At 33.4% G+C, this 14,091-nt stretch overlaps 1 protein-coding gene across 8 annotated transcripts; it reads left to right on the top strand.

Annotated features, from left to right (window-relative positions):
* The first annotated feature begins 7,664 nt into the window (after positions 1 to 7,664).
* Positions 7,665 to 13,633, top strand: MED19A (mediator of RNA polymerase II transcription subunit 19a-like protein). 8 transcript variants are annotated; one of them, XM_085731956.1, is made up of 9 exons: positions 7,665 to 7,798; positions 8,004 to 8,123; positions 9,474 to 9,539; positions 9,983 to 10,272; positions 10,422 to 10,646; positions 11,130 to 11,189; positions 11,325 to 11,471; positions 13,384 to 13,452; positions 13,539 to 13,633. In XM_085731956.1, exons 3-7 carry the CDS (start codon positions 9,509 to 9,511, stop codon positions 11,373 to 11,375), a joined length of 657 nt encoding a protein of 218 aa, XP_085588082.1. In that variant the 5' UTR covers positions 7,665 to 7,798; positions 8,004 to 8,123; positions 9,474 to 9,508; the 3' UTR covers positions 11,376 to 11,471; positions 13,384 to 13,452; positions 13,539 to 13,633. The 8 variants fall into 8 exon arrangements, with proteins under 8 accessions (XP_085588082.1, XP_085588078.1, XP_085588083.1 ...); XM_085731952.1 differs by having other exon boundaries at positions 9,464 to 9,539; XM_085731957.1 differs by having other exon boundaries at positions 7,665 to 7,856.
* Positions 13,634 to 14,091: the final 458 nt, after the last annotated feature.

The raw sequence follows: 14,091 nt of genomic DNA, 5'->3' as shown, positions 1-14,091 counted from the left end.
AAGAGTTGTTGACATGACAATAAGCTTGGCGTTGCTTAGGATTATTCTAACGGAATTAGAGGGGAAAAAACAAAGAAAGTGTGACGAATATAAAACAAATGTACAATGCATGGACTAGATGACGAAAGTCTATAAGAGGTGACAAGATGGAGATTCAATACTTGATTTAGAAGTTGGAAGAGCATAAATATGTCTATTTCACAAGAGCAAACGATGAGGAAATCGCTCTTGAAGACATATTTTTTCCTATTTGATTTGATGACATATATCCTTATTGGCAAAGGTTACGTGTATGTGGAGAATAAGTTGATGATTTTTCTGTGATGGATGAGTGGAATGACATTCAAGAATGTTTTAAAAAAGTCCCTTACAAAATGAAACTCCACATCAAAGAGATGATGCGTCAACTAGCATTTCTGGAAGACACGATGTTGTCTCCACCTCCAAGAAAGGTGGAAACCAAGGGAGCAAAGAAAAGGATGATGTCTACACCAAAAGAGTCATCTACGGGTTGAATCACATCTATATAAGAGCATGTTGATTCCCAATACCCTGATAGTCAATCGTTCGGATGTAAGCCATCACTTCTAAAGAGGAAAAGTGCATGTATTGGCAATTCATTGCGCTCATCTATTTCAACGCTTACTATACACTCGAATCCGGATTTACCATACATTACACAAATGCCAAAGATCATGAGACCTTACATTGAAAATATTGTGAATGTTAAGGGGAGATGGTAATTGTGGATCCCGGGGTATAGACGAGGAAAATCACATATTGGTTCATAGTGCACTTATTCATGAGTTAAAAACTAATAAGCGTGACTATTTGCCAATATTTGGTTCGGAAGAGCATTTCGAATATATCATGAATGGTTTACACCCTCCAACAAATAGGGGTGAATTGGATACATAGATAATTGGTTGGCATTACCGGATATGGGTCACATTTTTGCAACTTGTTAGATAGAGTTGTTGTTCAATTGATAAGTCCCGAAAGAGGTTTATGTGGGAGCTTTTTCCCTATCCAAAGGGCTCGACCACTTAACTCACATGCCAACATCATGTGTCTTTGCTTAATTTTTGGCCACTTTCTTCATGTTTATTTGAAAGACAATTCTCCAATACCACTGTCTTGTATGGAGTGGAATAATCACATGATTGGTGAGGCTGAGCAACGAGAGTTTGCATTTAAAACAAAATATAAGTTTAAAAATTCTAAGATGTACTTAAACCTTCAAAAATACTATAATTTTAAGAGAATGAGTATTAAGGAATACAAAACTCAAAAGACAACTAAGTATAAAACTCCTAATTTATGACTTCGATTGTGATCTGTTGGAACGATGACATTCTAATTAGATGATTGATGAGAAATCCAAATATACTCTTTAGTTCTTTAATGTTACTATCACCTGAAAAGCATCACCCAAACATTGTAAGTTTAAACTCAATAAAATAGAATGTAAAATATTTATTTCTAGATGTTTCACAGTCATGTCTGATGTGTTAGGAATTGAAAAAAATCATCTCAGTACAAACTCTCTCTCTCTCTCTCTCTCTCTCTCTCTCTCTCTCTGCGCGTGTGCGCGCGCGTGTGTTTGTGTGTGCACGCGCGCGTGTATATTTGACACCTTAATTCATTAAGTTACGTCTTACTTGATTACATTCATATCTCATACCAATGTAATACATCTTGATACACTGTAACATTCATACTTACTTAATATGATACATGATAAATTTATATATATAAATTACACGTATTTTTTTTGGGGAAAGGACGGTGGGATTATAATTCTGCTTTTTTTTTTTTTGAAATGATGACGGGTTTTAGTGGGGAGTGGGGCCCACCGGGTTATCTGTATGTATGTATAAATATAAGTATCGTCCTTCCTCAATCTCATCAGTCCATTAAAGTATAACCAAAATCAAAATCAACAAAATCATGATGAAATTGTTCCGTGTGCTTTTTGCTTTTGTAGTCACGATGGCGACGGCACCGCCACTTGAGGCTAGCTGCCAGAGTTTTCCCAGGGGACTATGGACTGCAATGGCAAATCTGTGTTTACGGAATCTGCTACTGCAACAACGGCTGTCACACCTCTGCTCCCCTCCTCAGCACCTCCGATCCCGCAAAGGCTCTCACCACCACGAATATTAATGGACTGATGAGATTGAGGAAGGACGATACTTATATTTATACATACATACAGATAACCCGGTGGGCCCCACTCCCAACTAAAACATGCAGTCATTTCCCAAAAAAAAAACAGAATTAAAATCCTGATGTCCTTTCCCAAAAAAAACATACGTGTAATTCATATACATATATATATATATATATATATATATATATATATATATATATATATATATATAATATACACTAGTACAAAGAACACTTTGAAAATATACATATGAATTTAAAACAAAATATAAGTTTAAAATTCTAAGATGTACTTAAACCTTCAAAAATATTATAATTTTAAGAGAATGAGTATTAAGGAATACAAAACTCAAAAGACAACTAAGTATAAAACTCCTAATTTATGACTTCGATTGTGATCTGTTGGAACGATGACATTCTAATTAGATGATTGATGAGAAATCCAAATATACTCTTTAGTTCTTTAATGTTACTATCACCTGAAAAGCATCACCCAAACATTGTTACATTAAACTCAATAAAATATAATGTAAAAGATTTATTTCTAGATGTTTCACAGTCATGCCTGATGTGTTACGCATTGAAAAAAAATCATCTCAGTACAAACTCTCTCTCTCTCTCCCTCTCTCTCTCTCTCTCTCTCTCTCTCTCTCTCTCTCTCTCTCTCTCTCTCTCTCTCTCTACGCGCGCGCAGCTGGGTTTGTGTGTGCACGCACACATGTATATTTGACACCCCAATTCATTAAGTTACGTCTTACCTGATTGCATTCGTATCTCATACCAATGTAATACATCTTGATACACTATAACATTCATATATGATATTAAGTCTTCTATATAAATACCTCAAACGTGAGTGTTCTAATAGATTGTAATCCATATGCAAGGTAAGTCCTTTCACCACAAGAGGCATCTCATTATCTCCGCCTTTACATATATTCCCTCTTCAGAATGAGAGTTGCTTCTATTACCGGATAAACCATAATTGCCTTACTCTAACATTGCAATGGGTGTAATTTCTTCTTCTTCTCTGATATTCTCTCTTTCATCATTATCAACATTTCACCCTCACATGCAAGTAATCCATGAAATTGTAACTCATGTCCAAGGTATGTCCTTACACCTCAAGCGGCATCCCAGTATTCTGCCCTTACACATGTCCCTTCATTAGAAGGAAAGTTCCCTTCATTTTTGAAAGAAACCCTTTTATACCTCATTATGACTTGTACTACGTTCTCCATTCATGTGATACGCTTAAGTCTTAAGTTTGTCTAACAATTATATGTTGGTATTACTGTATTAATGATTACATATCCTTAAAAGTTCATGCATTGACATAAAATCAACATACTTTAAGTTAAAACATACCAATATAATCATATAACTAACAAGTACTATAGAAAAACAACTAAAAATGAGGTGAAAAACATGAAAAAGTTGTTTTAGGGAGCATGGTGTCCATGTAGGTGTATGCTCTCTGTTTCTAGGTGCCTATCTCCCACAATGCAGCACCTAGCTCCCTCCATCAGACCTACCCTACTAAAAACACGATTTTTTTTTGCATTGCATTGAGTAGTTTGGTCCTCTAGTAGGCCTATAACAATACTCAAACACTTAAAACCCTAATCTTAACATGCAAATACATTTAATCAAATTTAACATTTATATTTCTTATATAATACTCAATTGATCAACGAATATCAAGAATTCCATCTTTTCACAATACTGAGTTTTTTTTCCTTCATAAAATAGGTAAAGGGATTTTTTTTTATTAATAAAGTATCATTGATAGTTATTATACAACCATTTTTTAAGGAATTTAAACTCTGCACATTGAGATTACAAGCGAAAAGTCAAGGTTATCTATCCAAACCTTATATTCATACATAATCCATTATAAAACTTGACGCAGTCCAGAAGTGCATGCTAGCAAGCGCTAAACTTAGATTGAAAAAGAACAAGTTTGCAAGCGACAAACTTGTGAAAATAGGGTTCCAAAATCCACCAAAATTTGAGAAAATTCTCTAAAATATTATTGAATGAAATAAAAGTTGTCTCTTAGGCGACGACTGTTAACCTTAAATAGGAAAATAACAAAACCCTAATGGGCCGAAAATTCAAAATAGAAAATAAAACAGAAATTATTAAAATTAGGTTAAAATAAAAATACTATAAAAATATTATGAAAACCCTCATACATCAAAACTTAACATGTAACTTTAATTAAAGGGAGACTCATTTCTAGAACTCATCTACATATTTGAAGAAGGGATATATAAATAACACATAACTTTCCCCATATGTATACAAAATACACAAATGCCTAAGGTCATGAAAACACCCAACCCAAAACATAAACTTTTAATGACATGTATAAATCAAAGATTCTAGACAATCCCAGATAGAGATTTTGTGGGCAATTCCTATATCACATTTTATTCTTAGAAACAAGGATAAATATTTGTTATAAATTCATCTCCTTCCTTGAACTCTAACTTGATTTCAATTTCTTTTGTCTTTATGAACCCATAACCACGATAAAAATAAATATTTTGAGTGCTCTCCTACCATGTTGTGGTGAGGAAATTATTTAGGCTTCATCTCTATCTTTCCTTCTCCTTTATTTCCTCTTAAATTTGCATGCACTACCTCCTACTCTCCTCCTCCATCTCACGGACTTCATCCATGTATCTTTTTTTTTTCTTATTTTCTTCCTTTCTTTCTTCTATTTTCTTTAGTGAGCTTAGTGAAAGAATAAATTAAGGAAAATGTGTATGAGTGAATATGCTAAAGGGAAGAAAAGGGGGTTGACTTAGTCAACTAATAAGAAGTAAATCACATAGACCTAGATTTGGGCTCAAGTTGTTAATAAAGATTTCTTTTTCCTATTTTACACATTTATTTTCTACAACCTCACAATCCATAATGAATAGTAAACATTTATTTACTATTCTAATATATGAATTTACAAAAGCACATTAATCACATGAAAGTTTTAGCATAACTTAAGTAATAGCTAGAAGGTAGGGTGATGAATTTTATTATTTATTTTTTCATCACAATTTTAAATAATGTCAAATCAAATAGTATATGAAATTTTAAATGGTAGAATTTCCAATCACGTGTGTATTTTGATGGGAAAATAAACTTGGAGCCTCAACTAACTTTATTTATAATAACATTATATATATTAAAATTAAGATAAGATGTACTCTTTTTGAAATGAAATATAAGCAAAATGATAAGATATACTCTTTTTGTGTATCTTTTATCCCGGCGGAAGAATTGATTGTGGAGTACACAATACATATAATTAATTTATCCTTATTTTAAATTTAAAGTGTGTATGATGCTAATATTGATATATCTCAAGACATATTAATAAAATGAGTTCATGTCAAATGTTATAAATATAATCTTCTCAATAATAACCTTTAATTTAGCGCAAAACATTTTGATATCTATTTATCTAAAAAAATAAAAAATAACTCCACTCCTCTAATAATTGTTGATTGCAATGAAAGTAGTTTGTGATTCAGTACAAACTTAAATAAACTTTTTTTTTTCTAACATAGACACAACACATCTTCTAAAAAAGACCCAAAAAGATATACCATTGACCCAATCCAATTTTATTTTAGATGTACTAAAATGCGATTATTATATAGTTAATATAATATTCATATTTGTTTAAAACAAGTGTTTTGCACTAGACCAAAAAAAAAAAGTGTTTTGCACAAATGATTGTACAATGCGGATATGTCATGATGCAACTAGTATTCAAACACATTTTGACTTTCTTGCCCTAATTTGATCTAAGACACCTAAATCGAAGATTTCAATTCGGCGTTTTATCCTTCGTTTGCCTCACGACGGTGAACATCAGAGAGACCATATCTTTGTTTTGAAGAAGTTTTCAATGAAAATGTACTCAAGAAAAAACATGTATCCTTTGTATTGTTTATCTTAACGACAAGCATTTTTAGGGTTTGGGATGAATAGATGTGAAATCAAACATGATAGTCATTACACATTGTGTTACTGCCTCATACGTCATCCACGCTATTTGGTTCATCTCATAGTTCGATGGCAACAAGATTCTTGATGTTGATGATATGAAGAGAACAAGAATAAAATCTCAGCAAGGTCGACAAATGGTGAGCTCTATTTCTCGAAAATTGACTCTTGATTTTTGATAACAATAAGTGATGGCCATGATATCTTTTTTTTTTTTTTGGTACAATGATGGCCATGATATCTAGTTTCAAGGAATGTTGATTTTGTGAGCATGACATGAAATATAATGAATCTAATGATTAATATCAAAATGGATTCATTGTTGATCATATTGATTTAATTTAGATTTGATTAGATGAGGCAAAATTGTATCAATTAATGTTGATTTAATTGTGCTACTTTTTTTTAACACTTTAATGTGTGCAAATGACCACCTTATAATATTTTCATTGTACTTCGGATTTAAGTTATCCGTAACATTTTTCTCAATGTGTTTTGAAACTTGAATTAGTGACACAATTCTATCTGGTTTGGTTATGTACCACTTCAACATGGTCACTATCACTACTACTACTTTGATAAGAGATTTGACTCCTCTAGTAAAATAAGTAGAGTACAATGTGATAAAATTAGGTGTTGTTCTTTCAATTAAATATGAGATGCGTATAATATCTACATTTGATTTAGTAATACTAGTTAAATGTTAAATGAAGTTGCTCAATTTATATGCTATTTTTTTTATACATTTTAAAGGAGTTAAAAAGACCGAACATGCTTGAATTAGTTTATTTGAGTTATGCACGAGTATAAATATTTGTGACACCATTTGTGAAAACTTATGAAAATAACTTATGACATGTTTATCAGTCGTTCTTTCAAAAAAAAAAATGTTCATCAGTCGTTTTTGATTTATTTTCACAAGTTCTCCAAAATAGCTTGTAAAAATAACTTATAGCTTATACTAAAACAATTTAATTTTATCTTAAGAAATAGAAATAACTTATCCATAGCAATTTACATGACATATTTGTTGTATTTTACTTCATTCATAAATCGGGGGCAACTGATACAAAAAACGTGGGCTAAGCAGCTTGTGCTTGAGACAAAAAAAAAATTCAAATATGGTTTAGCGATGACAATAATTTCCTTTGCCTTTCAATTTGTCTAATCGTTAGAACAATTTTACAATCAAACACAATACAACCGAAATTATTCTATCCAAATTATTACTATTTTTTAACCTATCAAATACACCTTTATACCCCAATTTCCAATGTGTTTCTTTATCTAGAAGTAAAAATCTTACATGAAAAAATAGTCCACCGTTACCCATTAGGGGTAAGTTGACACTTGATCCAATAGCATAGCAATATCAAAAGGGTAAAATTGAAAAATTGTAGAAAATGGAAGCTAAATATATATATAAGAGGGGGCAACTAGGAACATAAAAGAATTTTGGGTTTTTGCTCTTTTTCATTCATAAGACTGAGAGAGAAAAAAAAAACAGAGAGAAAGAACACAACACAATCACGAGTACTACCGAAGGAACAAACACAAAGATTGTTCCAACACTGAAACCTCAACAAAGATCTTTCCTTTATATATTTTTGTGAGAACCCTTTAATCCCTTTCTTCTTCTTTCACTGTTTGGATCTGCAATTTTGCAGGTTTCATTCTTTTACACACTATATCTATCATGGGTCAATTACCAAATTTTCAATGAATACATAAAAAAGTTACCTTTTTATTGTTATTCTTGACTACCCTATTGATGATTTTGGCTTATTTTGATGAAAGGTTTCAATTTTGTGCAGCTTTCGAAGAAATTTTTGTTGGGGTGGTTGAAGTTTTGCAATTGCTGGAGGGTTGTGTTTGTGCCAATTTGAAGAAGATTTGGTGGTTTTTGTGGGAATTGAGAATTTTTCACTCTTCAGGTGGGGTTTTCTTCACTGTTTTGATTGTTTTTGAAGTTGGAATTTTTTAGGGCGTAAGCATGTTTTGTTAATTGTGTTATTAATGTGAAGAAGATTTTGGTTTTTTTGTGGTGTGTGTTTTGAGACTTAGATTTTTTTGTTGAAAACCACTTTTTGAAAAGCTGTTAATTTTTTTTGAACGTTGGATTTGAATATTTAACAATCTTCAAGGTGGAAATTGAAACAGGATAAGAAACAATTGATGGTTGAAACCATGAAAATTGCTGAAATAAGCACTTTAAAACACATGATTGTGCTGTTTTTCCCCCCTTGGTTCCACCCCTTTTCTTTTCAAAACTGAACCAATCAAGTTCATGTCATCCCTATTGATTATATGAAACTGAATGAAAAGTAATTACAATTTATATCATCTAAAGGAGCCATTGTATCCGTGTGAAACTGAATGCTTCTCTTGATATAAATTGGTGCTGGTCATGTGTAGTTTGATGTTTTTAGTCTATCTATGCTTACACAAGCTGAACGTGTTTTTGTTATGCTAGTGCGTTGGCTTGTAACTATATGATTTTAAGTTATCAACTATATTCTTTGGGTGATGATTGCATGTGCGATTTGGAATTGTCTAGAATTCTGAAGCACCAACGCTTTTGATCAAAGGCGTGTCCGACACGGGACATGTAAAACCCACACCGACACATGTGATTACATTCAATTAATTTAATTTTCAAATTATTACCGGCGCTGATGTGTCACATGTGTTTGGTGTGACACATGTGTTTGGTGTATGCGTTTGTTTCAGTGCTTCATTGGTCTAGAATGATTTTTATGGTCTATGGTTTTTTGAATATTTCAATTTCTCGAAATATGGAAAAAAAAAATGAGGTGAATGAATTCTATGGTGCATTTTCTGTTTGCAGATTATTAGCTTTGGGCATGGATTAATATTTTCTGTTGGCCTTACTGGGAACACTTGTTTTTCCCAATTGGTCTTAAATGATGTTTTGTGTGAATGCTAGGGCTTCTTAAAATCTTGCTAGTCTCCTACAAAGCTTTTAACTGCACAATAATGGTTGTGGGAATTGGAATATTTTTTTCTAGTTAGTTTGTTTAAGTTTTGGGGTTTGTTGCACAAGTAAAACGTTGCTTTGTTGGATTGCCGTGGTTTTCTTAAATGTCTTAGAAGCCCTCTTTACCGTAATCTAAGAGGGTAGCATGAGAAAGAAGTATTTATGTAACTTTGTTGGTTTTCATGTGCCAAATTATGATTTTTATATGGTATATCTGTTTCATTATGTATTCCCTAATAATTTTGTAAATGTTCTTTTCGTTCCAATATCCGACAGCTTTAATCAGGTTCTGTGGAAGATTGAACCATGAAAGATTGAATCATGGATCCTGAAGGAAAAAAGTTTGGAGGAGGTAAAAGTTTGTTATGATAGTGCTTTATGTTGTATACCTAATTCTATAAAATCTTTATGTGATGTCTCTGTTTTGTATTATTGTATATACAAGTCCTGATTTCATATGTTTATGGCATTGACTGTGCTTGTTACCTAATTGACAATACTTGGTTAAATTTTTAATCAGTTATTTGTGATCTTAGTTGTTTATTTGCCCTTTTGGGTTTTGGCAGATTTGAAACTTTGTCAATTATCACCTGTTAAATTTTTTGGAATTGAATGGAAAAGTTTTAATTCTCTTTGCATCTTTTGAAGATCGAGTCATAGATAAAAATTACCGTGCAATCACCCCTTTTTAAAGTTTGCACAATACGTTTTCTTGTGTATATTTTATATTTAGTTAACACTTACTCATCAAAGAAAAACCGTGTTTTTTGACATTCTGTGTTTTTGACTCCTCAGGACCGAGGGAGTTGACAGGTGCTGTGGATCTCATAAGTCATTTCAAATTAATACCACACTATGAATTTTTCTGCAAGAGGCCGCTTCCTGTGTCAATCGCGGACACACACTACCTGCACAGTGTAGTAGGAGACACAGAAATAAGAAAAGGAGATGGCATGCAATTGGACGAACTCATTCAGAATACATCTTTCTCAAGAGAGACAAGTGCTCGGATACAGCCTTTCGACTTGGATGTACTCAAGGAGGCTTTCCAACTAAGGGAAACAGCTCCCATCGATTTGCCTGCTGTAAGAAATTGTGTAGTGATTTTGATCATACTTAGTTTTTAGTTCTTGCTGAAATCATTCGGCATGCTATCTTAGTTTTTTTAACAAAGTTTGATGATGTGTTCTTTGTAGACTTATATCTTGATTGTTCCTTGTATTTTCCCTAATAGGCGGAGAAAGGAATACCAACAATTGCAGGAAAATCAAAAAGTGAGAAAGACAAAGAGAAGAAGCATAAGAAGCACAAAGACAGGGATAAGGACAAGGACAGGGAGCATAAGAAGCACAAACATCGTCACAAGGACAGAAGCAAAGACAAAGACAAGGACAAAAAGAAAGACAAAAGCGGGCATCGTGATTCCAGTGCTGATCACTCAAAGAAACATCATGAAAAGGTTGAATTTTTTTAGTTTTCTGCATCTATATTCTTCAGATTGAGAGAAAATGTGTTCTGAAAATCATGTCATGCAATAACATTGCAAATTTACTTGACTGTTTTTTTATGATTTTTAATTAGTGTCGTGCTGATACTGTTAACTCTCAAGTACTTGTAAACTCTGTTTAGGATCCAGTGAAGGAGATCATTTTAATTTGATATCAGTGATGTTAAATAGCGGCGCTATAGCGTTATTGCATAATGGAATTTGAACAAATCACTATTGTTCTGCAATACCTATTTAGCACAAAATATTATGAAATAACAGTTATAGCGGCTATATAGCACTATTGCGTAGTGGAATTTGAACAAACATCTATTTTCGGCGATCCGCCATTGACAACACTGTTCAATGTCAACATTTGCTCTACATGCTATTTGGACATGTTACAGATATTTAGTTCTATTTATTAACCTTTTACTTTTGCTCAATATCTTTCAGAAGAGGAAGCATGACGGAGATGATGATGCTAATGATGTGCACAAACACAAAAAGAGCAAGGTAATAAAGTAGTAAGAAGCTTAGTCTTGTGATGAGCTTTTTCTGTCCCAGCACATTTCTGGTGTATATTTCTTAGTGGTTGACAGTGTCTAATCTTCAATGAACTTCTGTGCTCAATTTCTTAATTTTTTCCAGCACAAGAGCTCAAGAATTGACGAGTTGGGGGCAATAAAGGTTGCTGGCTGAAATAGTTATGTACTTAGTTCACTCTCTTTTCCTCAATTGGTTGTTGTCATTTGTATGTGAAGGAGACTTTTGCCTGACATTTTCAGATTTCTTGAGGTACATCATTATATCTGCCACAATTTTTAATTTTTTCTCTGATTTCCATGACTATGTACTTCATTCTTTTTTGGAGTTTTAACGGGGAACCCTTAATTGCTTTTATTTGCAAAAAATTGCATCAGTCACCCGTTTGATTCCTAGTTGTAAGACTCAGACAGCAACACACTAGTTAACAATTTTTCCTGGATTGAGCAACAAATCTCTGCCAGTGTTCTCAAATAGTGGCTACAGCGGCGTTGTAGCACTATAGCTAAACGGAATTTAAACAAATCACTTTTGTTCTCCAATACGCTATTTATTAGCAGCTATAACGCCGCTATATCACTGTAGCGTAGCGGAATTCGAACACAACACTGTTTTCCACAATTGACAACACTGATCTCTATTGTCAATTTCAAATTTAATTGTTGGGGAGTGGAGGAAGAGGGAATTGGAGATAGTTGTTTATCAAATATGATCAATTGTAAGACAAATCTACCCTGGCCGCTGTTGTTCAGTAGCCAGGGTTGCAGATTCAGTGTGTGCTTTCATTTCCTTTCAGACCCTGATTGATTTTTTTCCTTTTACATCATAGCATCTTAAAATCTCTGTCATTATCAGTGTAGTTGTGTGCTTCCTGACCCTCTCATTTTTCTCCTTGGTGGGTTACCCCTAGGTAGTTAGGTAGCAAGTGAGTTAGGAAGACAATTAGGAGAAATAAGAAATGTTGCCAATAAATAAAAGGGATTGAGCATGAGGGGTGTTTTGTCGTTTGAGAGGAGGTGCAAACCCTCAAAGTTCTGCAACCTGTTATGTAATCAAAGGGAATTCTTCTCTATTTCTGTGAATCCGTGATACAATGTCGGTTGATATCAATCGGCATCAGAGCCGATCTTGGAGGGTAGGATGCAACTGATGATAAATATGTGAATGCAATGGTTGTGGCCGATGCTTCTTCGCTGACGATTATACAGGTAGAGAGGAATTCTGTCCAGCAACTAGAGTAACTCTGGATGACATAGGTTCCACAGAAAATATTGTGAGAGAAAGGGAGGAGGGAAGGGTAGTAATGGACTATCTTCTACAGCATTTGGTTCAATCTGTTGACATAACGGACCTGCCTTGAGTTACTGAAGAAAATAATAGAGCTTTACCGGACTCTTCTGTAAGTGATAAGCCAAGTAAGCCCAGCAGGTTAGAGCTACAAAAATAAGTTCCATGATACCCATGTGCCCTTGTTAATGTTCAGACTGTCTATCACCTCTAAACAAGGAGCCACAACTCATGCAATCAATCCAAACCTCCACCTCCTGACTCTGGTGTGTTAGTGGCGCAAAAGAAGTTTTTGTCGTACTGAGGAACATTTTGGCTACTAAAAGAATGCATCTTGCCTCGGCTATATATAAGAGGGATTTAGAGGGGTCTCTTGTCATTTAAGAGAATTAAGGTCTTTAGATTATGAGCAATATAAAATGTTGGTTATTTACATAGCAAGTTAGGAACTTGCTGCCCTCATCTTCTCTCATTCTATCAACAAAATTCCATGTTTCAGTCTGTGCATTATCTCTTGTACGTCTATTACTGTGTTTTGTAACTTGGATTTGTCAGAGGTGCACAATCCGGAAGTTTTGCAATCTATTTTATAGTCAAAAGGAATTGTTTGCCCTTATTATGCTGTGATAAAATAACGTCCCGTATCACTCGTTCCCCCCTCCCCAAATTATTATAATAAATTCACCCTGGGAGTTTACTTATTTCTGTTGATTTTTCACGAATCTCAAACTGGATATATTCTCAAAAGCAGTGATAAAGTGGAAAAATAAAGAACTAGGGATTTTATTGATGGCTTAATATATATGTTATATGCACATAATACATAATAAAATGATACTGATGTCTTCCAATTTTTTTTTTTTTTTTTTTGTTGCAGAGTAGCTAGGGGACCTGACTATAAGATTATCATGATGGTGAATTCACCTGATGGTGGAAAAGGAAGCAGGTAAAATATGATGAAGATAAACTATTCTTGTATAATAACAATTACCTTATAGAATTGCTAGTGAACTTTGGTCTTCCTTTTCCCAGTTTTTGGAGCACTGGATATATCTCAACATGTATGCATTGTTTTGACTTTTTTTCTTCTTCTTATATATAAAAAATATTCTGTACTTTATAATTTACTCAAGAGTTTGTTTAAACTAGATCTAGAAGCTTTTTGTTTAGGATAACTGAAATAACTATTGGGGGCTTGTGTGTGTATATCGATAGCTCTCTCCCATACCATTTATTTAACATCGACGGATGGATCTGTATATGGTTAATTTGTAAACTATATGGGATGGAACTTTTCACGCCCTAATATTACTGACGGATTGAAAAAACGTGAATTTTATGTCGTTTTGAAGTAGACTTTTGAAAATATCGGTGATTTTTTCCTTCAGAAATATGGGGTTGGAAGTAGACTTTTGAAAATATCTTATTTTTTTTCTTTATTGAAATGAGGGGTGGGAAAATTTTCCAAACTATATGCTATGAAATTTAAATATAATCTATCCCATTTCACTCTATTGATAAAATTCAACAAATGGTAAAAATATTGAAGTTAAGATGGCTCTTTTGCAAACCAAAGTTTTTCCTC

This window comes from Medicago sativa, chromosome 8 (genome assembly GCF_051527215.1).
Source record: "Medicago sativa cultivar Bolivia chromosome 8, Bolivia_mono, whole genome shotgun sequence".
Lineage (NCBI taxonomy): Eukaryota > Viridiplantae > Streptophyta > Magnoliopsida > Fabales > Fabaceae > Medicago > Medicago sativa.
Note: the sequence above shows the minus strand (reverse complement) of the source record. Positions and strands in the feature narration are given on the sequence as shown.